Source organism: Bos indicus x Bos taurus, chromosome 9 (genome assembly GCF_003369695.1).
Source record: "Bos indicus x Bos taurus breed Angus x Brahman F1 hybrid chromosome 9, Bos_hybrid_MaternalHap_v2.0, whole genome shotgun sequence".
Lineage (NCBI taxonomy): Eukaryota > Metazoa > Chordata > Mammalia > Artiodactyla > Bovidae > Bos > Bos indicus x Bos taurus.
In genome coordinates, this window is record NC_040084.1 from 71,759,892 (window position 1) to 71,786,187 (window position 26,296).

General features: G+C 37.0%; 1 protein-coding gene across 13 annotated transcripts in view; it reads left to right on the forward strand.

The window, feature by feature from the left end:
• The window catches only part of EYA4 (EYA transcriptional coactivator and phosphatase 4), a 365,529-nt gene extending 339,469 nt beyond the window's left edge, over positions 1-26,060 (forward strand). For 7 of the 13 annotated variants that reach the window (XM_027551598.1, XM_027551599.1, XM_027551597.1 and 4 more), the window contains 7 exons: positions 5,531-5,620; positions 11,586-11,644; positions 11,752-11,912; positions 14,407-14,521; positions 16,465-16,586; positions 19,022-19,122; positions 22,795-26,060. In XM_027551598.1, the coding sequence (XP_027407399.1) occupies positions 5,531-5,620; positions 11,586-11,644; positions 11,752-11,912; positions 14,407-14,521; positions 16,465-16,586; positions 19,022-19,122; positions 22,795-22,875 (729 nt within the window). In that variant the 3' untranslated portion in view covers positions 22,876-26,060. Of the gene's footprint in view, positions 1-5,530; positions 5,621-11,585; positions 11,645-11,751; positions 11,913-14,406; positions 14,522-16,464; positions 16,587-18,882; positions 19,123-22,794 lie in introns of all 13 variants that reach the window. The other 6 variants (XM_027551600.1, XM_027551602.1, XM_027551608.1 and 3 more) reach the window with 3 other exon arrangements.
• The last annotated feature ends 236 nt before the right edge of the window (positions 26,061-26,296 follow it).

Here is a 26,296-nt window from a genome sequence, read left to right on the forward strand (position 1 = left end):
TGCCCCCTCCATTCTGCACAAAACTCATCTATCACTTTAAGATAAGAAAGCAAACTGGAAGAATCACTTTATCTTTGCATCATAACCATATTCTTTTCCTGCTTTCTGCACCCCCACCATGCCCTGGCTCCAGGCCCTCTGACTTATCCAGTGAATCGCCTCCTGAAAAGACCCCTTTCACTCCTGAGTCCTAAGTGTCCCACTTTTCTGGATTATTTCCATTGCTCTTTTTTAACAATTTATTTTTAATTGGAGGATTACTGCTTAACAAAGTTGTGTTGGTTTCTGCCGTACGATGTAAATCAACCATAATTATGTGTATACATGTATCCCATCCCTCTCAGACCTCCCTCCCAGCCTCCCTACCCTTCTAGGCCATCTTTTATGTGCTGTAACAGTCCCATCACCAGCAAAGCCTTTTGAGCCATTTTCCAGTCACTGCCCACTTTCTCTGCTCTTCTCTCACTTGCCAGTCCAACAACTCTCTTCAAGTCTGAGAAGTGACCTGCATGCCAGATGCAGGGTTTATCTTCCTGGGGTCTCTCTCACCTGCATTTGATCCAGGGAGCACTCCCTCTTTATTAAAATTCTTGGTCGACGTCATGTCCCTCACCTGGGTCACTCTGCCTCACACTCTCTCACATACACTGGCCCCAGTGTTGCCTCTCCAGATATCCCCAACTGCCTCACCTGTGCATGGCTGAACCCTCCCTTTTCTCAGGGCCCCTATCCCTCATTTCCTGAGAAAGGCCTCCCCTGCACTTTCTTTACGTGAGTCTTCACCACCCAGCCCCACACCCTCTGTGTCTGCTGACTGATTTTTCACCACCTGGAATATTTTCCTGGGCTTTTGTCCATGAATTTATCAGAGGGCTCATCCAGTAATAAAATAAACCCCATAAGAGCTGGGACTTCGCTTATTTAATTTTCTGCTCTCTGCCCAGAATTTGATCATGTCTGACACGTAGTAGACACTCAATAAATACATGCTAAATACATGAATGTTGCTGAAACCTTTCTCCAATTCCCCCTGAGAACGCGTAAGCCCACTGGCTGTCCATTAGAGACAAACAACTCAATTGCAAAATTTCCCTTCTGATTCATAACTGAATGTCAATGGCATTTCTTGTCGCTGATGAAAAGAGTTTATGTATGCTAACTAACCCACTAGCTGTCTCCACCTTGATTCGTGGAGCTGGTTTGTCTTCCTTTTCCTGTAATGACCTGGCACATTTTGGCCTCTGTGTGCACATGTCTACAAACTTGCCTCAGGTCTCCAGGGAGTAACTGTTCCAAGAGCTTGAGTTCTTTAGGGGAAAAAAAAAAGAACCCATTTCTTTAAAAATACATAATTGCTGCCTCTCCTGAGATATTTTTACAGTGTGTCCCTGGAGGAGGAATTCCAGCTGATGGGCCAGTGCAGGGCAGAGGCCCCTAGACAGACTGTCTGGCTCCAACTCATGCTCTGTGCTAACACGGCTAATAGGCGTTAGAATTTTGATGTAGAGAAGCGCCGTCCTTGATCCTGACTTTGTTCTACAGTGGTCACATCCGGCTGAGAAGCACAGCTGAGGGCCAAGAGCTGCTTGTTTTCTTCATCTCCTCTCTGTCTCTGTTCCTGGGGCTCTTGTCTCTCTCTCTCTCTTTCCAACAGATGTCTTGGGAATAGGTTCAGTATTTCATAGAGCAGTACACAGAGTAAATTTCAATTGGCAGAGGTTCAGTTTGCCCCACATGAAACTTTGAGCTGATTGGAACTGTTCTACATGTATAATACACATCAGAGCTGCCACAAAACCCTGTTACTGCCTTTATTATCCCGCTTTCCCCCTCTATCCAAATTTTCACTGTCACTTCATTCCAGACCCTAAACTCAACACTCACTACAGTTAAACTGAGAAAAGGCAGTAACCCTTGATTCATAAGGTGCCCATAATTCTACAAACATCTAATGAAAACGAGCAAACATCTCTGTATAAAACTTGGGTTCAGTTCAGAAATATGTTTAACTCTCAAATGCCTGATAAAACTGTGGGATTGTAGGCTCTGACAACTCTTGGCTGGTGGTCTGGTGAGGGAGAGGGTGCCCAACATGAGAGTGACCTCTACCAAATTCCTGCTCATCTTTTTGGATTCTTACATCTGTGGGCCCTTCTGTTGGAAAACAGGGCACTGGAGTCTGCTTACTTAGAGTTAGCTATTCCAGTGACTTAGTAAACTGGAGGGAAGAGGAGTAATATTAGATATATGAAAGTAAGCCCTCACTCGACCTTCTCTTAGAGACAAGACCAGCACCTCTTACAAGCATGGTTTTCCTTGGCTTGTGGGATGGCTGTTCGTAGCCCTTCTGTGCCAGGCCTTCAACATAGCTTTCAACAGGTCTGGCTCTCTCGAAACCTTAGCAAAATACAGCTAGTTCACACTCAGGCAGACCTCAAACCGAAACTCTCCCAGTTAACAAATGATGTTTTGCCAAAATGCTTAACTGAGTCCTGGCTCTAGGAGACCGTGTGATGTGGGATTGCCATAGCTCAAGAAATAAACCAACGGGCCCTTCATTGCCATGGGATTGCATTCCAGTGCGATTCTCAAGAACAGCTTTCATCATATCCTATGCTAGAGTTCCTTGTTGGAGAATTCCTGTTCGTTTTTTAAAAATTATATTTGTTTGCATGTCCACTGGCTGCCCAAAATGCATTCTTTATGGATTTTCCTATCACTGCTTGGGTTGCATGGAGAGTTACATACTACAGAAGCATGGCATCGATGAAAGTAACAATCAAAGAGGAACAGTATGTTTTCCCCCCTTCCCATAAATCAGATCTGTAAATGCAAAGAATGGGAGCCATGAACATAAGAAATTTAAAAATTGTATCTAAAACTTAAAAAAGGAAAATTGGCAAATAATAGGATAAGACTGTAAGCAATCTAGTCTTGAGAAAGAAAACATTTCCTGTTAAGACATTTCTGAACCCCCGTCTGAAATATACATCTCTGGAGCAGTAATCATCAGAAACATAACGGAGTCCTGTGGAGCTCGGTTTTATTGTCTTGCATCAGTGAACATTCCTCAAAAGCATAGAGTGTCACTAATGGAATTATATGTTTTCATGCTATAATTACATTTGATTTTTCCTGATATTTCTGTAGGCTTTTTGTTCATGGTCCCTTGACTAGACAGAATATTTACAACTTTTTTTGTGTCATTAGCCTATTCAATCCCCACACCCATCCCCCTCATAATAAAAGAGACTAGAAATAGGACTTTTTAATAGAAAAAAGACCTTTTTTTAAAAAAATTTTTACCTTCAGAGATTACCTGTCAACATCAGCAACAAAACACAAACAACAACAAAAAGAAATAAGAAGAATTTTATACTTGAAGGAAATAGAGCAAGAGAGCACTCTGAGTTTTGAAACTCTTTGAGACACAAAATGGGCACTTAATCTTTTTGTTCTTGATCTTGAATGAATACTTGTTGGATGAAATGGAATTTATTTGATCTTGCTTGCCTGGTAGCTCAGCTGGTAAAGAATCTGCCTGCAGTGTGGGAGACCTGGGTTCGATCCCTGGGTTGGGAAGATACCCTGGTGAAGGGAAAGGCTACCCACTCCAGTATTCTGGCCTGGAGAATTCCATGGACTGTATAGTCCATGGAGTCACAGAGTCAGACACGACTGAGCGACTTTCACTGTCACTTTGGGTGTGTGGGTGTGTGGAGCACTTGGGTGCTCCAAATGATCCTGTCACTGGAAGAAAGATGAATTTATCAGTAGAGTAATACTGACCGGAGGACGCAATACCAAGATGCCATCAAATATGTGAACAACGAATCTCTGTTTTTGAGAAGAGAGAATGTCTAGCTATGAAATCACAGAAATCTCCAAGAAAGAGACATAAGCAGTTATAAGATTGACACCCAACATATGATTGTCTTCTCTTCATCTTCTCCCACATCAAGTCAGCTTTGCCCAACATCTCAGTGACCTCTTTCCTTCTAAGCACTCAATTCCTATTCTGTACATTTTCATCACTACAGAATAGGAGAATGATACTTCAAATATGCGTACACTCTAAGGTTTCCCCCCCTCAAAGAATATTAGAAGTAAAAGGGAAAAGAATGATTCTTGGTATATAGGTGTGAAATGAAGAGAGTCTTCTGCTTGCTAAGTAGAGTAAGTTTGGGAGTCTATATAAACAATGCTAGTCCTGACCTGGGTTGTGTATGCTTATCATAAAATGAACTGAAGTTAGCATTACAGTTCCCCAAGTTTAAATACATTTCTTGAAATGTCATTTATTAGATCACTGAAAACACAAGTGTGGTTCTCTGTCCTCAGATCCCTACAATCTGGCTCCTAGCCCAGCCACTCAACCCAAATCAGCCTCCAAGGTCTTCCAAAATAACTTCTCAGCCAAAACCAATAGTATCCTCTAGACCTGTCAGCTGCATCTGAAACCATTCCTCCCTGCTAACACCCATTCTGGTCTCAGATTCTGAAGATTCGTCCTTTCCAGGCTTTCTATTTTCTCATCTCCAGAATCACATCCAGAGCAGTTCTCTTTTAGAGATCTTTCCAACTTTGAAATTTTAAACACAAGGTTTGTGCATGAATTATTGCCCTAGCTCCAGCCCTAAACTCTCCTTACTTTTAAAAATAAAGTTTTACACCTCTGTGCCAGGCTTTCAACTGTAATTAATTGTGGTAAAGTACCAACTCTGATTTTCATTCTCAACTCCTCGCTGCTGTATAATCTCTTGGTTTCTGTAAACAAAAATTAAGTCACTTTGACTTTTTGCTAATCCCCTTACTTTCATTAAACTTCTAGATGTATATATTTTATTTTTATACATTTATGTATTACATTTACTGAATTAATGTTTCTTAGTCATCCTCCACCCTTCCCTCTTCATCCCTAGTCAAATGCAGGTGAGATCATACTTTATAAAGATTCAGATAAATATTGTTTGTTGATCAGAATGCAATTAATAATGAAGGTGTTGTCCCATCAATCTCTACCAGCTCTTCCTATCCCACTCCAGACAGCACTGCCTGCTCAGGTCCCACAAACATCCAATAAATCTACCTTTCTCTCTCTTTTTCCACTTCTTAGTGGTTGTCATTCTTAAAAGGGTGTCCTTTACTTTTTGTAACAGATCCACTCCATTCTTCAGTGGAGAATTACCTTTCTCCAAAGGACTTTGTGGAGTATATGTAAACTCCAATGAACCAGCTTGCTTCCTTCCTCCTCTTCTCATGAATATATAGCTTTATGTGAAAGCATATCTAAGTCATCTTTCTGTGCATGTCAATTCCTGTAAATTCACAGATGTATCAGTATATCTAGCATATTTTAGATAACACTTTAGAAAGGCACCTTTTCTGTTAATCAGGAAAATCTTTTGCATTCTTAGGTTAAAAATCCCTACAGTCTCCCCATCCCCACAACCATATGCACTTAAGATAATTTTCACTAACCACAGTTATTATTAAAAATTACTTCATACTGTGTGCATTTCCTTTTCAGGATCCCCCCATGGCTGTAACCCTTGGACTTCGAATGGAGGAAATGATTTTTAATCTTGCTGATACACATTTATTTTTTAATGATTTAGAGGTAAGAATGTTAAAAGGTAAAAATTGTTGTATCCAGCTATTAAAACTCATATCTTTTCTAGATACATGCAGATAACCTCGAAAAAAACCTGGAAAGATAGAAATTTAGCTCAAGAGAAAAGTAAAGTTTCTGTCAAGGGAGACATTGTGTATGCAAAATAAACAAAAGCTAAATTGTGTTCATGAAAGGTATATATTTACTGGCATACACTGAGAATAGAAACGTCTTCAAAAAGGAGCTCTTGCCTTGCTGTCCCATACAATACACCCCTATCCGCTGCTCCTGGTTCTTTTAGTGTCTCAGCCACAATTCATTTTATCTTTGGAATCAACATTAGCTTTTCCAGATTATTAACCAGGATGTAATTTAGGTTAATGACTGCACAATAGTCACAGATACTGCTCCTGGTGGATCATTAAATTTTATAGATAATTTGAAACCTAATTCTAGTCATTATCATTCCCTATGTATTCCTCTTCTGGGTAAAACTTTGCGAGAACTATTTATGTAGTACTTCTGACCAGTTTGATTGCATTTATTTTCTCTCTTTTCCTAATTTATCCTTTCATTTCCAACCTTAAATGAAGAGAAAGTAAAAGCAGTAACAACAAACTGAAAGAACCCAAGAAAAATAGCCTCAGGATAGCTGAATAAGTACTGTAATAGGGTATATAATCTGAGTGCTAATGGTCTGAGTCATTAGGTATTTAGATGATGAAATTTGAAATAACTGAGTAGCGTGGGCACTGGGAAGAGATTGGCACAGCTAGACTGAAATAGACTTTCTTTCTCTTTCTAAAATGATCCATTCAAATCCATTCAATTTTTTTATCTCCTGGTTTCACGATGAAATTAAAGTGTTTACTGACGATCACAGTGTGAATGAAGATGGGAATCGTTATTACTGAATCTGCACCTTGTGTTTGACATTGTCACTAATTAGTTACCAACCTTTTGTAATAAATACATTATCATATAATTTTTGTAGAGAAGATACTGTAAGGTTCATCAGCATAAAAATCACATCTAAGTTTACCTGCTAAGTGGTAGAATTGGGATTTGAAACTTTGGAATCTACCAGGCTCCAAAACACATATTCGGCTCCCATACCACGCTGAAATTAACAGACAGCTGAGAGGCCAAGTTAGTCAGTGTATTAAATAAGTTTTTTTTTTTTTTTTAATTGACAAGGTCTTAAACCCAGTTTTAAGGCATCTCAAATAAAAGATATGTGGTTCAGCATATCCCATAAAAGTATGGGCTGGAGATATGTGTAATAGCATTTTCTTTCTTATTCTTTCTTCACTAAGTCACTGTTTTTACTGGATAATAAAATTTTAAATTCTGTTTAGAGAGGTTTTATTGTTTTTTTTAATAGACAGTATGAAAGATCAGCATTCTTGGGCAAGTCTTCCAGTTTTAGATAATAAGAAATAATAATCACCTCTCTGAAACCTGATATAAATTAACCTTGCTACTTATTTCTGTCTAGTGTACAGAATGATTCTTTATATACAAGATAATAGAAAACACACTTTAACCTTTTAGGAACTTGAATTTTTTATACATGTATGGTGATAACATATAACTTACTGGTTTTTCTGTTGGGTAAAATGGATGAGTCTCATTCTGAAAAAGAATTCTTAAAATTACCATTCCTCTCAAATCTGTGAAACACACACACACAAAAGAAATTTAATGTGATTTTACCCAAGTTTATAAGTTTATTTCAATTATTATTTTTTACTAGACATAAATGGAATAAATGACCCTTTAGGTTTCTTAGTGGTACTTTTGAAGCCAGATGGAATAAATTTACCACCCAACTTCTAATAGAACACTAAAGTGCGAATTTGAAAGTAGTGTACGATGAATTTAAATATACCTTTAGCAATTTTGACATGAATATTGGCATATCAGAAACATATGGTTGGCTCTCGTGCTTTAAGAATTTTTATTTTGGATTAGATACTGTATAAACTATATCTTTAAAATACCCAGCAGGATCTCTGGTAGAAATAGTAAATGAGAAAATATTGGTATTGACTTTCTCTTCTCTGATTATAGCTTTTAAGTTGTGCTTTAGAATGTGATAAAAATTCCATTCAACTCAACCACTAAAACTTAATATCCAACAATAACTTACTGAATCAAAGAAATGATTTTGTCTCTGCATATAAATTGATTGAGTTCTCAGACAAGAAACACACACATGCACACACATCCAAGTGGCCCAAGCAAACTCAAAGGCTTATACTAACTTAAGTGAGATAAACAAATACTAAAACTAACAAATCTATAGCTTTCAAAATCATTCAGTCCAGTTACATACATACCCACTATCCTTCTGCATCTGATTTTAAAACTTTACTTTCTCCCAGGTTTTTATTTCAGTAAACCTCTTACAAGCAAACCTTGGCATGCGCTTCATGACTGGTATTACTCTATATATGCTTCTACTGACATACAGTATGTTAAAGAGACTTAAAGAGAATTCCTTAAGAGAATAACTCCATGTTTTGCTTATTATGTTTTTTCCCCCTTGTGCATTTAATCTCTGGGGATTCCTTTTTTTAACCTAAAAATCTATGTGAGACAAACCCTTCAATAGAAACTGCAACATGTGTAGTAACAGCTGCTCTCACATAATTCCTTGAAAGATGCACATTTAAATCCTCTTAATAGAAACTTCACTACATCCTTTCCAACTGTAGAGAAGGCAGATGCTCACTCTGCTGCCCCTAAGAAGTGGATGCTCTCCATTTAAATAATATGTTATTTCAGTTAAAATAACTTCCAGAAGAGAAGGCACCAAGGAGTTTGGCTCACAAAAGTGAGAGAAGACTGCTATGGATTATAACTGATAAAGATCAGTGACAACTTTGCGGTCACCTTCTAAGACCTTCTGAAATTAAAGAATTTAAGATCAGTGCCAGAATTATTCCAGATGCTTGCGTTCTTACACTAAAGTTTGTTAAAGCCAAAGCATGAAACTCTTTTTAGTATTTTAGGTTTTAGTCAAAATAATTCTTGTAAAGTTCCTCTAAGTGAATGCTAATTGAAGAACAATTATTTAGATTTTTCTAAAAATGTAAGTGATTGAAGTTCAGGTTTCTTTCACTGGACTGTAATCCTCAGGCACAGGTCCAGAGTCAACAAGCATAGTTAACTAGGCATAAATTTAAAGAAAAGTTCCATTTGGAAAAACCTCAAACATAACTTCAAATATGGAACGCACGGTCCAATAAGTTTGATATACTGATGTCCTCAAGAGTAAAAAATAAATTTGAGGGCAAAATGTACAAATTAATCATGTGAGTTAATACTTGAAATGTCAGAGGAATTTCTCTAAAAATTAGATGAGAGAGTATTAGATAAAGAAATGACTTACAATTGCCAATGTAATTCATAAGAACCCTGATTTTTAATATAATTAGCTTATGGTAAAATTGTGGAAATTGTTTACATGATGAAAGATTTCAGAACCTCGGTGGAATGAGCAACTTTGCATGATTCCATTTCAGTGGTGGTTTAATTTGGGCTTCATACTTAACAGGAATGTCACCAACTCAAGAAATAATTCTTGTCATCTAGAACTGCTTTGCTACCTCAGTATTCTGGAAGAACTTTTATTTCCAACTTTCATGCTTTCTGGTTACATCTCACCCTTTCCTTTAGAGCTCAGTCTAACAGCTATTATGGTTGGTGTAACACTTTTCCCTGAGAATTTTCTGGAAACCTAATGCTTTCTTGGGTTAAAGTTTGAGCTGTGCCCTTTTCAACAACTACTCAGTCAGAATGGGAAAGAACCTTTTTAAAAATGCCTGTCCTGCAGCCTCAGCCCACACTCTGTTCTTTTGCCCTTTCCTTCACTCTTAATACGTCTTCTTACAGCCCTTACCATCTAGAATATTTTATATCACCATAACTTATGTCAGAACATTTAAATGATTGTGGTAATTCTGTGTTGAATTACATTTGTCTAGACTTCTGCTATTTAGTCAACAAAGAATTGTTGAGTGATTGCTTTGTGCCAGATTGTGCTTTAAATGTGGTTTTATCCAGGTGGCCCAAACAGCCCCCTCAGGGAGCTTCCAGTCAGATTAACTTTTAAGGCCCTCCCTTATCTGTGAATGTATTTATTCAAAAGTTAAACCCATAATTTATGTTCCTCATGTGAATCTTTAAGATTAATTTACCTGGATTTTCAAATTATCTACTAAAATTGTATTGATTGAGGTACTCACTAAGTTTCATATTTTAAAAGAAGCCTGAGCCAGCTAATTTATCCTCACACCGCAGCAGGATCTAATATACTCAAGTGTAGAAAGCTGGAGATGAGATATTAAATGTTTCACTGTCGGATACTTCCAAGTCCTATAATAATTATAAATAGTAGCTGAAAAGTCTTCAGTATGGCATCTTATCTTCAAATGTAATGATTTTTTAGAGTTGATTTTGAAAGATAAACACTTAATATATATAGTCAGTTTCTGTGAGTTTGACTGGAATAATTTGATGAGAAAAAAATGAGGTCTGAAAGACTAAACCATACTTATTCTGAAAGTGAAAAGTGAAAGTGAAGTCACTCAGTCGTGTCTGACTCTTTACGACCCCATGGACTGTAGCCTTCCAGCCTCCTCTGTCCGTGGGATTTTCCAGGCAAGAATAGTGGAGTGGGTTGCTGTTTCCTTCTCCAGAGGATCTTCCCAACCCAGGATCGAACCCAGGTCTCTGGCACTGCAGGCAGACTCTTTACCATCTGAGCCACCCTGAAGTATTAATAAATTCCCAGTGTTGAAATGCCTTAGCCAGATTTCACCTTCATATCATGTACTACTTCACTGGAGCTTTGCAGATTATTTGAAGATAGAAAAAGAGTCTTAGAACAGCAAAGAAGAATTGAATTCTTTTTCCAAAAAGTTGCCATTTGAGTATGCTATAACAGGTCAATTATGTGGATGTACATACCTAAAGTCTGTTTTCCTCTGAATTTGTAGCACACTGAAGATGGTAAATCTTCATTATTTCCCTTTTACTTGCAGTATTCTTTTCAGCTTAAAGATTTAAAAACAAGCTATAAAAAGAAAAAGAAAAAAAAAAAAAAAAAAAACCCACCAGCTTCTATGGTTGTTAGCTTTTTGCTGTATTGAAAGACCAGGACTTTTAAAATAACATCACCATGGTTCTTTCGTGGTATCACTCACCCTGCAAAAAAGCAGGAAGTCATAGAAATCTCACAGAGCACCATAATCATCAAGCCCCTCTGTTGCTGCCCAACAAATAATACTTAATGGTAACCACTGGGGTTAGTATTAGTCACTCGGTTGTATCTGACTCTTTTCAATCCCATAGACAGCAGCACCCCAGGCTCCTCTGTTCATGGGAATTTCCAGGCAAGGATACTGGAGTGGTTTGCTATTTCCTTCTCCAGTGGATCTTCCAGATCCAGGGATCAAACCCAGGTCTCCTGCACTACAAGCAGATTCTCTACTGACTGAGCTACCAGGGAACACCATTGGGGTGTCCAGCTCAAATAAGTTTTGAGTACCTTCAGATTAGCTTTGCCTTCATATTTATGTGTGCATAACAGAAATGACTGGAAGTGATCACCAATATTATTTTTGGGGTAGCAGAGTCGGACATGACTGAGCGACTAACGTAACATAATGGTGATTGTAAAGATTCAAAAGAAAATTCCTTATCAGTCATTTTAAGGTTAAAATTAATTTTTTGTTTGTTCTAAAGAAACCCGTGTGCCCTGTGACTTCAGGCTTTAAGGCCCTCCTCTGGGTTTAGATCTTATAGATTGGAAATAGTGCCATTTCCCAGCATGAGAGGGCGAGAAGGGTAGGCAAATGCTGCCCTCTTCTGGCCATAGCCTGATCAAGTGGAAAGATGGAAAAAGCTTCAAACATGGTGACTAGCATCCTTTGAAAAACAACTCTTCCAATGTTTTTAACAGGAGTGTGATCAAGTTCACATAGATGATGTTTCCTCTGATGACAATGGGCAGGACTTAAGGTAAGCCACGCCTTTCAGTCTGCTCTTTCCTACAGAAATTCAGCTGTGAAGTTTTGCACATGTAATTATTTCTTTTATTTCTTTTTAATGTATTTTGGGTGTTGCAGTACCTACAGTTTTGCAACTGATGGCTTCCATGCAGCTGCAAGTAGTGCAAACCTTTGTTTGCCAACAGGTGTAAGAGGAGGGGTTGACTGGATGAGGAAGTTGGCTTTTCGTTACAGAAGAGTGAAAGAATTATACAACACCTACAAGAACAACGTGGGAGGTATGTGTGGCTTTTAACATTTAAAAAGGTCTGCAGATAGAGGTACAATTTGAACTACAGTTTCAAGTTTCGTATTAAGGATGATCCTTCTGTAAAATAAATTACCAAGGACTCATGATGGATGAGAGTAAGCCAGAATTTTTAGTTTCTTGGAGTTGGTGGGAAAAAGTCTGACTGCACAGTGAAGTGTACAGCACTGTCAGATGACTTGGGAATTCTTTGTGCCCAGATGTTTGGTCAAGACATATAGCAGGACATTTGTTTGACCCTTCTTCAGCTGGGACTCTCCCAGTGAAAACCAGACAGAGGACCTGATGGAGGCCATGGAAAGAAGACCTATCTAAAGACAAGAGCCCCAGTCATTGAAGCAGAGTTGTTAGCAGGCATTACCTTTCTGGAATCCTATCAGAAATAAACACAAGCAGCGCTTTATGTTGTTCCAAAGACATCGACTAAACCTATCCTTTCAAAAATTGCATATTATCTGTCAATATATCTTTGCCATGTATATCATAGTTTTTAAGAGTTCAAATGTTCTATGGGTAGTAACTAAACCATTTTATACTCATTCATAAATTACAGGTAATATCAAAACCTGTGATATCAAAACTAAGATCCTGGATGTGCTTCTTGGTATAATAAACTTTAATGATCTCTGTTATTAGGATCAGTTTTAGGTGACCAAAATCCTAGGGGGGCAAATCCTAGGGATTAGTTATGAGGTCATTTAAGGTTTTTCTCTTAGGGCTTTTTGTTTGTTTCACTTTTTAAACAGAGAGATGATTGAGGAGTATAAACCAGAATCTAAAATTGAAGAAGACAGTTAAATATATTTGTGAATGCTCTACATGTGTATGTTCACATATATGTCATAGAATACAATATAATAAATAAAATTTTCATCTCTAGTGTATATCACACCACACACATCATGAGGGTGGGCTGTGTGTCTGTTGGCCTTGCATCGGTGCCTAGCTAGCTTGAAGCACATAAGATGTTCAGTAGATATTCTGTAACTACAGGAGAACAAAAACATGGAAAACCATGAATAATAATAAAATGTTAAAATCAAAGTGAAGCTTAGGTATGGATGTTCTTCATTTCCAAGTGAGAACCAGGCTCCTGCAGTCTACTGACTTGCCCAGCGGTTTAGGCAGACAACTCAGAAATGCATGTTTCCTAATTCACTCTAACATTCTATATAAGACATTTTTTGCAAAACCAAATAAATAGATATTCTGTTTAAAAGCAACTGAGGGTAATAAGTTCAACTTTAAAATAAGTATCCCTTTGGGAAATCTGAATTAACTTTTTTCATTAAAACATGCTATTATTTCCCTCTTAAAGGGTATTATTCAGTTCAGTCACTCAGTCGTGTCCAACTCTTTGCGACCCCATGAGCCGCAGCACACCAGGCCTCCCTGTCCATCACCAACTCCCGGAGTTTACCCAAACTCATTGAGTTTACCCAAATCCATTGAGTCGATGATGCCATCCAACCATCTCATCCTCTGTCGTCCCCTTCTCCTCCTGCCCTCAATCTTTATTATTATTAAAATTATATAAAAATTAACAAGCTTGCTAGTAAATAATCTTATAGCTGAAGAAGTTTAAACAATGAGATATGAGTCCATTCTGTGATATGTTAGCATCTCTTTATTGAAATAAAGACAAATGAGATTTGATAGAAACTAGAAATCTTGACTTTAAAAATATCCACCTATATATATGTACTCAGTATTCTGAAATAGGATTTAAATAAGAAACTCTATTTTTTAGTCAATTTACATGTTCTTATTTTATCATGAAAGCAAAAGCTTTCTCTGTAAAATTAGTTTAACTACTTCTTTTCTTGTCCTAATACCATTGTAACGTTCAGCCATCATCTGTAGCTCTGTCACAGGCTTTAGGATTTTCAAATTCTCAACTCCTTTTTACAAAGCAAAGTATTTCTAATAGCTTCAACATTAATATTAGAAACAAATTCTAAAAAATTCTAAAGCTACATGTGGTAATGTAATTATTATTTCAAAGTGGTAATAGCTGTGATTTTTAAGAAAGTAAACATTTTCTGACACTCACAGTATTTGGGATTCATATCCCGAGGCTGGTAGACCCTTACTTCCCCCGCTAGACCAATTCTGTCAGTCTACTGGCGTGGGACCCGAGCAGGGGAGTTGTCAGAGGCCCTCCGGTGACTACGTCGTCCGTGCCAGATTCTAGGATCAGTGAAGGCAGAGACTGTGACCCGCCCTTCACTGTTATATCCCTAGTTTTTAACCCAGACTGTTACATGTAGAAGTTGTTCAGTAAATGTTTGTGGAATGAATGAATGGATAATCAATTCTGACATGAAAGATCAGGGTTGATTTAAGTCTCTATTTTTGATATAGGTGGGAATAAAGATTATCCATAGTAGACAGAAGGGAGACCAAGCGAGGCATCCCTGAAAAACGTTGATCTCTTGACTCTGCCCTGCTTTTCCATGTTGCAGGACTTCTTGGCCCCGCCAAGAGAGATGCATGGCTGCAGCTGAGGGCTGAGATTGAAGGTCTGACAGACTCCTGGCTAACAAATGCACTTAAATCTTTATCAATTATTAGTACGAGGTAAGCCACATTGTTGCAGTTTCTGTATTAATTGTATTGAAGATGTCCTTCTAGTAGTCTAGCATGTATCAAAATATTTTAATTCCCAGCCTTGTTTTAGAGGTTGAAGGGACCTAACACTTCTGTGTGTGTGTGTGTGTGTGTGTGTGTGGTGGGATGGGGTATAGAGAACGGAGGTTGCTGCTTTTTATCCATTTCTCCTCATAACCCTTGATAAATCCCATGGGAATGTCATTTGACTTCCAAATTTTTTTTAAAAAGCACTCTGTTGGTGGCAAAATACAGAAGATGGTGGCAAAAATATACATTGTTTTTATAATCTGTGCATGTTTTTAAGTCTTTTAGGTCATTATAGATAATGTACATAATTCAAACATTATAATTCATGACATCCAAAAAGCAACAGAAAGCTCCTAAATAACTTGTAACCTTTGTGTTGTTTGAACAGAACAGTGAAATGCTGACTTTTGTTAGTGTAGATAATAGAATTGAGTAGACATAATGAGTTGCATACCATCTGCCATAAATACTAATGAATAAAATAATATAAATCTGGAACATGATAGCCAAATAGGGTGGGGAAGAATCTTTGTTCTATCCTATTCCTTAGTTTTATTTCTGAGTTGGAGGAATAAATAAAATTATGCTTAGCAAATGTGTGGAGGAATAAATAGAATTATGCTTAGCAAGTGTGCTTAGCAAAACAAAATTCAGAGAAGAGCTAATATTTGGACTGGTTGAATCAAGATTCAGAGAAACCTTAACAAAATAAAAGGAGAGTCTAGCATTCAGAACGCAGAAGTAGACAGATGTGCCCCCAACCCTGTTCGAGACTTTGAGCCGTGTGTTATGACGAGCCACTGCACTAAGAGCAGAGAGGCTACATGGTAAGGGAGGGGGCAGTAGATTTCCTGGGTCAGGTTAAGGACGCAGAACAGAGAACATTGCTCAGTTCTGTGCACCTCATTCCAACAGGGACTGTGACATATTTGAAGCACCTTGTGTCCAACAAAGTGGCCAGAAGTGTTTAGGCTGTGGAAACTACATAAGAGCAACAGTCAGAGGGAGAAACCAAGGAGTTTAGTCTGAGGAAGAGTCATGAGTGGGACAAGGTTACCGATGTCAACTGCTTGAGATGTTGAGCTGGAAACAAGTTACATTTCTCTCTCCATCTATGAAGGAGAGAGTTGGTCCCAGTGAGTAGGAATCCTAGGCAGGGAGCTTCTGGCTCCATGGAGGAAGAATCGTCTAATAATTAAAGCTGTTTTAAGATGGGATTTGCTGCCTTGTGATCTCTGTGATGGTGACCTGGAGACCCAAAGGTCAAGGAGGCTGGGATGTGAGGACTGCAGCCTGAAATCCTGTGTAAAATGCAATAGAAGGTGCTTTCATTATTTTTAAAGAAGTCTCCTAGATAATTAAAAACAAATGTTATTACACTATTGTTTAGATTATCTCTGTGTTACCCAAAGTATATATAAATTATTTTTAAACACATGGGTATATGATATAAATAAATAAATGTATGCATATGAAACATAAATGTATGTAAGTAAATAAATACATGAATAACAAGGAAAGGAAGGGGGAAAAGAAGTCATTATACAATGAGGGTTTTGAAATTTGTCATGAAATTTGTCACATTATCCACATCCTCACCTTATTGGTAAATTTCACAAAATATATCAGGAAAGCAGATGTTTATACCAGTCGTTGCTGAATCATGTATCAGAGCAAATGCTCCTTCACTGCATTTTGGGGTTTATTCCCAGCATCTGGCATTGTGCCTAGTAGGTGATAGGCACCGTGAACAACCATTGAACATTGAAAGGTTGGGTTATCAGGGGGTGTTTATTATGGAATTGAAAGATTGCATAATTTAAAATCTGCACTGGTAGACGTTACTTTAGAAAACAAATATGCCAATTTCCTCCCCATCTTAGGAGTAACTGCGTAAATGTCTTGGTAACAACAACCCAGCTGATCCCAGCGCTCGCGAAGGTTCTACTCTATAGTTTAGGAGGTGCTTTTCCCATTGAGAATATTTACAGTGCTACTAAAATAGGTAAGAGAATTATTTCTAACTGTGTGAAGTATGTTCAGATCTGTGGGGGATTTTCTTAATGTGTGTCTTCGCATGATTCCCTCTTTCTTTCATTTTGCTATTAGAATATCAAACAAATTTGGTAGAGCTCAAATAACAAAATTCTCTGCAACTGTTTAAGCATGTGTAAATTTTCTGAAAGCTGTTGCCTATGAATTTTGAACTCTGTGTCTGACTCTTTAAATAGACACTTATTTATCTGTATTCATTATGGCACACGTTATTTAAATAATATATAGTATCTTTAGCCATAGAGTTTAATATTTTAATAAATATGATATGTGGTATTATATCCTTGCATATGCAGTAATCTAGATCTAAGATAAAAATACCATTTTAGCATTATATGGGAGTGTCAGATGAATTAAACTAGCATCCTTAATTCAAGAGAAAAAAGTTTCATGAATCAGAAAACACATTTGGAACATTTGTAGCATGTGAATGGTTGAAAATACACATTTCTCAAAACGTTCAGTAGCAATCAAAGAACTACCACCTTGTTTATTTAGATCACAGCTATCTATGGAGCCATCTTTAAGTGCCTTTCACAGGCACTGAGACTTCTAATAGACTTACAGAAACAAAACCTCATCAACTTCTGCCATCTTGAAAGAGTTAAAAGAAAACAACTCATGTATTCTGTTGTCTGTCAAGGAAATGCCTGGGGAAATAGATGGGTTGTATAATGTGCCTTGAAGGTCAACAAACTTGGGCTTTGGCAGCTTGACAAGAGTTCAGAATCCTAAAATCCCCGACCAAAAATAACCTCCCTGGGCCTTGCACAGTTCTGATATTGGCACAGGCAGGAAGAGCCCCCAGCTGCAGCTGTTTGGGGAGTATAGTTAAAGAGGGCCAAGCTTGCATAAATTCCTGGTTCTCCTGAGCATTGCAATTCAGAGCCCTGATACCAATCCCATTCATTTTTTTGTTGTTTGTTTGTTTTTTAACATTTATTTTAATCCAATCATTTTTTCTCCTTTTTACTTTTTAAATTATGAAAACATTTACAGGAGACTTGGAAAATACAAAACAAAGTTACATATATTAATAGTTCCACTATATTATAGCTTTTTTAAATAGATGAATTAAGATTTTGTAGTTGGAGTTTTAATATAGAACTCTCAAAAATTGATAGCATGAATATACAGATAAGTAGAAGGATATAGTAGACCTGAAAAGTACCATGAGCCAATTCAACATAATTAAGATTTATACAATTTTTCATACAACAGTAGGATACAAATTCTATTCAAGTTCCCATAGACTATAAACTCGAAGACACTGGAACATATCCAAGGACATAAAACAACTTGCAAAAATTTCATGGTCTAAGGGTATTGAAATCATACACCACTCATTTTTATATAAATGTGTATATTTATGCTAGCAGGATTACTACATGGAACCTGATTTTGCTTTTTGATAAATTAGTTTTACACAGATGTAAACATCTCCTCTAGCAAGGTCAACAGTCTTTCTTATTAAATAAGACTAAGTTGTTCCTTATATTTAATCTGAAAAAAAATTTTTTATTTTTCCCTTTAAGTCAGTATTTTTTGGACTTCTGAACTATCAGAGTAAGAAAAAAAAAAAATGCAGAGGTAGCCATGACTGCATGAACATACTGAGAAAGAAATTCAGAGCATAAGGCTAGTGTTTTAAAAACAAAGAACATGTAGAAATTTGTGATGTAATTCCCATAGTGCAGTCAGAGGATGCTAGAGTCACCAGTACTGTGGCCCAGACAGCAGCCTTAGTGCAATTAATCTCAGCAAACTAGTTTCCAGCCACTTGAAGAAAGGAGTTGTTTTATCACGGTAAACCCATATCTTAGTATTTCCTCTTTCATTCTAGGTGAACCTTCAATATTTCACAGTAATGTTTTTAGCTGATTTGTCTATACTACTGAAGACAAACTAGATAAAATTGATATATAGTTATACAAATAAATGTAAAAACGAATAGTTGCTGGTAAAGTTGTTCCTGTATTCTTCAGGTAGAACGAAAGATACAAACATGTTTCTTTGGGACAGATGCTTAACCTTTCTGACATTTTTTGGAGCTTGGAATACATTTGTTTAATAATCAGTCTCAAGTAAAAATTTAGAATATTCAACCATGTTTGTTGATTTCATAACCCAGAGTTTGCAAGCTAGTTTAAGTGATGTATGTTCAAGAGAAAATAACTTAACACTTTATGGATCGTTAAGTTAATGATTCCAATGGCTGGAAGAATAAGCAGTGCATTGTTTTTCAGGCAAGGAAAGCTGTTTTGAGCGTATAGTGTCCAGATTTGGCACTAACATAACTTATGTTGTGATTGGAGATGGCCGAGATGAGGAGCATGCCGCTAACCAGGTAACTTCACTCTGAACTTTATCTTGTTTATCTTCCAGGAAAAGAAAGTTGCTTTGAACGAATAATGCAAAGGTTTGGCAGAAAAGTAGTATATGTTGTAATTGGGGATGGTGTAGAAGAAGAACAGGCAGCAAAAAAGGTAACCTGTTTCAAACAATGTTGGTGTGATACTTCTAAATGCAAGCTTTTTTGTTTGCATTCCTGTAGTTTGGCCCAATGGCAGCTTGACAAATGATTTAAATTTATAGATGCAAAGCAGTAAGAGCATGAGAAGGTCAATACTTACATTCAAATAAACCATTTGGAGTCTAGCATTTTTTTTGCCTGAAACTTCATAGGAAATATAGAAACATTTAGTTATATTTATCTGTGTGTATGCTTGTGTGTGTGTGTGTGTGTGTGTGTAATACACACAGATATAAGAAAGATGGGGCAAAAATAACCATTTTGAACACATGAAATTCAACAAGTTTAAAGATGCTTAATGAGCTCCATAGAAAACCATGTGAGTGGCTCAGTTCTTACCCTTTTCCCATCCAGCCTCTGTGCCATTTGGTGCTGTGAGTGCCGAGTATCAATTGTGCCTCATGATGATAAATGTTGATGATAGCTTTAATAGCTGAAGAAAAAACTGTTGCCAGAGAATCTAATAAATGCTACTGGAATGAGAGATAATATTCAAATCGTTTGGTGCCAACTTACTGTAGAGACTTAAAGGCAATGTACCTTTCATAGACATCTTCTAAAAGAGTGTTACCTTTCTGGTAAATCCTTGGTACTTTCATGAAGCCAAGCAGCTGGCTTTGAATATATTCAGAAGATCTCATAGACCCTAGGTATTTAAATCAGCCTTTTCATCTGGCCCACATTTCTAGAGAAATCAAGGAAGTTAAAAAACCTTAAATGGTTGGTCCAGCATCAAGAGGGGAATGGTATCATTGGCTTGACCCCAGATACCAGACTGTAAGTTAACACAACATTGAGATCTACTGCTTTCTTCACTTCTTGATGGCGAAATGTCATCTAGAGAGGATTAAAGTGATGTAATTTACAAAACAGAGAAAAGTAATGCATAAGTATTGTTAAACAATGACATATCAGCATATATTGTTTTCCATAGGAAAAAATATTGTCCTTATTCTCCTGAAGAGATTTCATAGCATCATCTTAAAAAACCTTAACTAAACACTTGCATGTGCTTAAGTGTTTATCTGATTTCTCTCCCCGCCACCCTCACCCTTGCCCCTCCCCCGAAAACCTAATATTAACAGTGTCCTAGAAAAGTTTATAGTGATATTAGAAAGTTAAAAGAAATGATTTATGATTGTAATCAATTCAAATCAAGCAAAATGAAGAAAAAAGAAAGAACTTCCACTTTTGAAGGTTTGGTGACACTCGGAAACCATACTTGAAATACTCCATGATTTCCCATAACATTAAGAGAGTTGCTTTAGTCTCAGCCTCCCACAGAGTCCCTCCCCTCCTCGGTCCTAATTAGCGGTGTCAATGACCCAAGACAGCACACTGGCCCCAAGGACGTTCTGTATGAGGTCAGGGATGCAGCCTCAAGAAATACAATTTCCCAGCTGATGACCGCTGAAATACTTTGGGTCACACACAGTTGAAATATCTTCTGGACTTTGTCAGTGCCCTGAGTCCCTGTTGTTTTAATTTTTCATATTAACACCGTAATTACACCTAACAAAGAACAGCCAATGCAGCCACCGTGGCAAGCATTTTACATATCTTTTAACCTATATGAAATTCACACATATCTAGGTCAGGGCTGATAAAATTCACTTTTCCAAAACAGCTTATGCCTTTGAAAATTAAAACTTATAAAGTGTACCCCACTTATACATAGCATGAAAACTAGACTTGGTATACCAGTTGTTACACCTTCAGCTTTAAACCTACAACTTCAGGGGGGAAAGGCATGACTCCAATGGATAAGAACCTTTAGAATGCTATTTCCAAATGGTTGTGTATGTCGGTACAGTTTTGGTGATGGTGAAGGCTTATAATTCTGTTTTAAAACACAGGTGGCTGGTTTCTCTAGTATCCAGAATGCATGCTTTTCTTGGGATGTAGCTGTAATCGCATGTGCAAAAATATAAAGTACTATTTTGTTACTACAAATAGATCTGAGCTGAATTTTTTTTAAAAAATTACTTCTAGATGAATTTCATGCTTTAATTTGACCCGAAAGTATAGGGTTTTTTGGGGGTTTTTTTGTAAATTTAAGAAGAATTTCAAAGTTTACAACTGAACTCCCCTATAGAAATGTGGTATGACCCATATTTGTCATTTTAAATTTTGTGGGAGCTGCATTTAAAAAAAAGTTAAAAAAAAGACAGGTAGAATTAATTCTGCTGCTGCTGCTAAATCGCTTCAGTTGTGTCTGACTCTGTGTGACCCTGTGGATTGTACCCCACCAGGCTCCTCTGTCTAGGCGAGAACACTGGAGTGAGTTCTCATGCCCTCCTCCAGTGGATCTTCCCAACCCAGGAATCGAACCCATGTCTCTTATGTCTCCTGCATTGGTAGGAGTTCTTTACCTCCTACCTTTACTCCTGCGGGTTCTTTACCACTACCGCCTGCTGGGAAGCCCACTAGAATTAATTCTGGTAATATACTTTCATATACCCATATACTCAAAATATTATTATTTAAATACCTAATAAGTATAAAAGCTATTCGTGTGATATTTACATTTTTTAAAAGTTCTAAGGCTTTGAAGTTCAATATATATTTTGAACTGGACTTGCCACATTTCAAGTCTCACTCAATAGCTACATTGGACTAATGGCTACCATATTGGACAGTAAAAACTGTATAACAATGGTGATTATTGTTTTAATTACTACTTTTTATAATAAAGTGTCTTTACCATGTTATATTTATAATACATATATTTCTATTATACACATGAATATATATTCTACAAGATGTCATCAGCCTGAAGTTAAAAATTAAGTTTTGGTTTTTTTCATTGCTATAGTGCAGTATTTCTTTTTTTCATTAAATCATCCATGATGAAGTACTTTTAGACATTTTTTCTTAATTGCAACCCTTCATGTAATTTTAATACCACACATATACCGTATACTGGTATACCTTTGGAGAACCACAAACCATTGTAATATTTAAGAATGTTTTCCCCACAAGAACTCATTTTTGTCCCCTTCGGGGAGTGATATCGCCCACCTTGAGCATGTGCTTTCCCTCGGTCCTATACCAAGGAAATTAATCAGGCCAACTCTGCTGACTTCAGTTATTATTTGCTCCAGACAAGTAAGAAACTTGATCATCTGCACATTTTTTTCCTATCGTATACAGTCCAGTTTCAAGTTATTTCAAGGAATTTACCCTCTTTCTCTCAAATAGACAATAAGCCTTGGATTTAGGAAGCTTATCATTTTTTCATTTTGTTTCTGAGAGACAGACATTAAGGAGTGACGTAGGTAAAATTTGCTCTCCTTCAGCCACACAGGAGCTCAGCTTGCATTTCTGGATGCTGATATTAGTAATGGTACTTTCCAAAATGAATATTAATTTGATTAAGAAGCCTCATTACTTTCTGTTATTATCATTAAAATTCAGTTCAGATCTATTTCTCCAGTATTTTGACAGTACCACATCGATGCTACCAAGCCTTCAAATATGATCATTCCTCCTTTCAACTCCCTCCCTTGAACTTGGGGGAACTGCCCATCCTTGTGTGGACCGCTGCTTCACTGAGATAATAGTTATGCTCTCTCTCCATCCCTCCCCCTTCTCCCTCCCATCCCTCCTTCTCTTAACCACACAGCACAATATGCCCTTTTGGAGGATATCAAGTCACTCAGACCTCTTGGCTCTACATCAAGCACTGGAATTAGAGTATTTGTAACTGTGTTCTCTAGCTGGAGATCCGTTGTTGTTTTTTGTTTTTTTTTTTTATATTTCAAGTACACTGAATTTTTATGTGTGATTCAATGCCTCTGGCTTTACACATATAAATTGTCTTAAAGGATGAAATCATATTTGGAATGAGAATTCCAGAATGAAGAATTCAGATTGCTGAATGGAATTAAACTTTAGTGCTACAGAAAGGAAGCTCTATGGTCTTATATTTACAACACTTTAATGGTTTAAAAAAAAAAATTCTGTGGAGGTTGCTGGTACCTACCGAAGGAGTCCTAACTGGAATGAGCAACTGTAGCAAAGAACTCACCCTGGCAAAGCACCAACACAGCCTCCATCTGACAAGGTTCAACAACATTCCTCAAAATGGGAGATCTTCTTAGCCCTGAGGTTTGAATCTGACTGTAACCTACCTAACCCAGAAAATCTGAATTGGAATGCACTCAGACTGTGTAAGGACAATCCTATCTAGACCTGTAATTTGTGTAAATTATTGATGAAAATAATTTACTGTGACTTTATTAGCAGCTGACTTTGAAAGTGGATGCAATTTTTCCTTCATTTGTCGGGGAGGGCTTTGGGAGGGGAAAGGGGAATCTAATCATATCTGTTTTTTTAAGTTTGGCAAACAGAATGTTCATACTGATGTGTTGTGCCTTAAAGACAAGACAGCGTTTGTGTGTTACAATGTAACTTTGGTTAAAATCTCTGTAGATAATGAAAAACAAAAACCTTTGTGATCATTTTTCAGATGACCAAATTTAAAATTCAAGCTATCAGAGCTGAATAATGCCTCAGCAAGAAACTGAGCATTTGTTGCAATAAGAAAATGATAATAATAATAAAGGAAAGCTTGTGTTTTATTTGGGTTCTTAATAATTCCAGTAATTGTATGAGGCAACTATTTATGCATCCAGCCAGAAGCAGAAGGTTTGGGAAAGACTGTGGGACCTTTACTTAGAAAGTGAAATGTATGTTGAAGCCTCGAGTACCCTTTCTACAGTTTTACTGAAGAAAACTAAAAGCCATATTCATGATGACCTATACAATTTGGAGTTTGACTTTTTCATATGTAGAAGTTGTGTAGAAGAAGATATTCAGATGAAAATCATAGGCAAATATCACCCAAACTTTCTTAGACTATGCATGAACATGGCTTAAAATTCACATTGGGTGAACAGGGCTAAAAATAAAGATAAGTGCATTTATTCCCAATGCCGTTGCAAAAATGAAATGTCATCAGTAGTGGAAGGCAAATTCCCCAGACAGTTTCTAAGGAGAGAAGAGAATCAATGAAAAATTTTCCTAGCCTAGCATCATAAAATAAATTTACAAATGAGCCGGATCTTGGCAGCATTACTAAAATTAAACAGTCAAATGGTATCTGGTTCTCTGTCTTAACACATCCATCCAGTTTCTGTCCATTACAGACCTGTATATCTTAGTTTCTGCCTGTACCGTTACTGCACAATGGATTTCATTCATTGCAAGGAGAGCCTGTCATCGTTGTGTTTGCATGTTTTGTTTTTTTTTCTTCTTGGTGTGTAACCCATGTTAGGAACACGATACAGGTTCTCCTGTCATTTTGTGTGACCTGATTTCCCTTGTGGAAATTTAAGACTTCAACATCTAGGAATGTTTTAATGGTGTCTGCACCTGCAGTTCTGTGTTTAAAATGTCACAATGTGGAACCTGCCATCCAGCTACTAACCTGTGCTCCTAACCAGAAGCTGGTCCTTGATAATTCATCATCTGAGGCTTCCGTGGCTCCCAATAGGTTTGTGCTTTGTACATTGATCACAGCATTCACTGTGGAAGTGTGATTTTGCTTTTCAAGCTATAAACCTGTATTTCTTTATTGTATGCTAAGGCCATGTTTGTATCAGGCAAAAAGAGACTGAAATCAAGTTCTGCAGATATTAACACTGTGGTTTCATCACATATACACCTTAATCTTTAAATTCTGTAGCTTATGGCTACCTCTGCAACCAAGTACTGTTGCAGACAGATTAAGGACAAATGCATAATAATAATAAATTTTACATTTCTATTGACCTTTAGCTTGAAAATGGTAGTTTAAAAAATTAAGAGCTGCATTGATTATCAATACATAATTCTATTTTGTGCATTAAACCTTAAATGTTTATTACTGTGAACAAATCAAAATTGTCTTTACTATATAGCCAGGTTCTTTAATAGAATTTTGGCATTATATCAAAAGTTTTCACACTTCTTCGTATTGAACAAGCAAGACTTCTTACACTGCTAACCCTGCAGGTTGCGGACTGCATCAGCAGTGCTGTTTCTTACAAACCTCTTCTCTGATAATGATATGTCCAGAAGAGACTGCCAGCCTAAAACCTAAATGCTGGGCTGTTGGACAACTACTCGGCTGACCGCAGGCCAGTGAGCCTACATCACAGTTTGTTCTGCGACTTTGAGCATGCTCAAACTAGAATGCTTCTCTCCCCCACTTAGGAACTCAAGATCCTCTTCCTTTCTTACCTGAAAAACATAAAATAAACCAACCAACAAACAAAAAACACCCCCTATGGCAGTTTCCACATTCTTTTGACATTTAGAAGATTGTGCCTTATTATAAACCAATTTGAAAAATGTTCTGTCTCAGACATGGGTTTTTGGTTCCTACATGTACAAACTTGGGCTATCACCAAGATAGGTAACCACCTCGTGTTGCTCCTGAAAAGTAGTAAAACAGGTGGCCTGGTATAGTAATGTCATAGACGAGATTAAGGTACTATGCCCTGCAAAGATTTGTAAGTCAAATTCAGAGGCAAAAAGAATATTTTAGTATTATGCAGTTTGCACACAAATAGTAGATATAAGACTCTAAAAATGTTTTTTCTTTAGTCTCTGGTGAACTGATTCAAAATAGTGTCAACAGCATGCTGCAGTATGAAGGTTTTGGGGTTTTTTTTTTAATGCACATTTGTTATGACAAGCCTACATTCTCAGTGAATATGGCATTTAGTATTTCTTTTAAAAACAAATAAGCGTCTTGAGCCAAAGTTGCATTTTGACTCCCAACTATGATAGCATATGGAAATCTAACAAAGAAGAGGGTTTCTGTTATGTATTAGTAAAATATAGATTATTGGGGCCTACATAATTTAAAGAAATGTAAATTAATATTAAAAGCTTGTAAAAATATGTACATCTTTACTTTTTCTCAATAAATACCTTTGGAAATGTTTTCATTTTCTTCACCCTCCATGTTGTTGAGTTTCTGTTGTGTGTATTTAGCTCAACTCTAAATAATCTGAAATTTGTATTTAGGTTCCTTGCTGTGTTCTTACCCTCCCTTGTTTATGCCTAAATTTCAGTTTGCAGTTAAAGCAAGCTAAGATGCAAACAGTAAAACGCCACTAATTAAGACTCACGTTCTA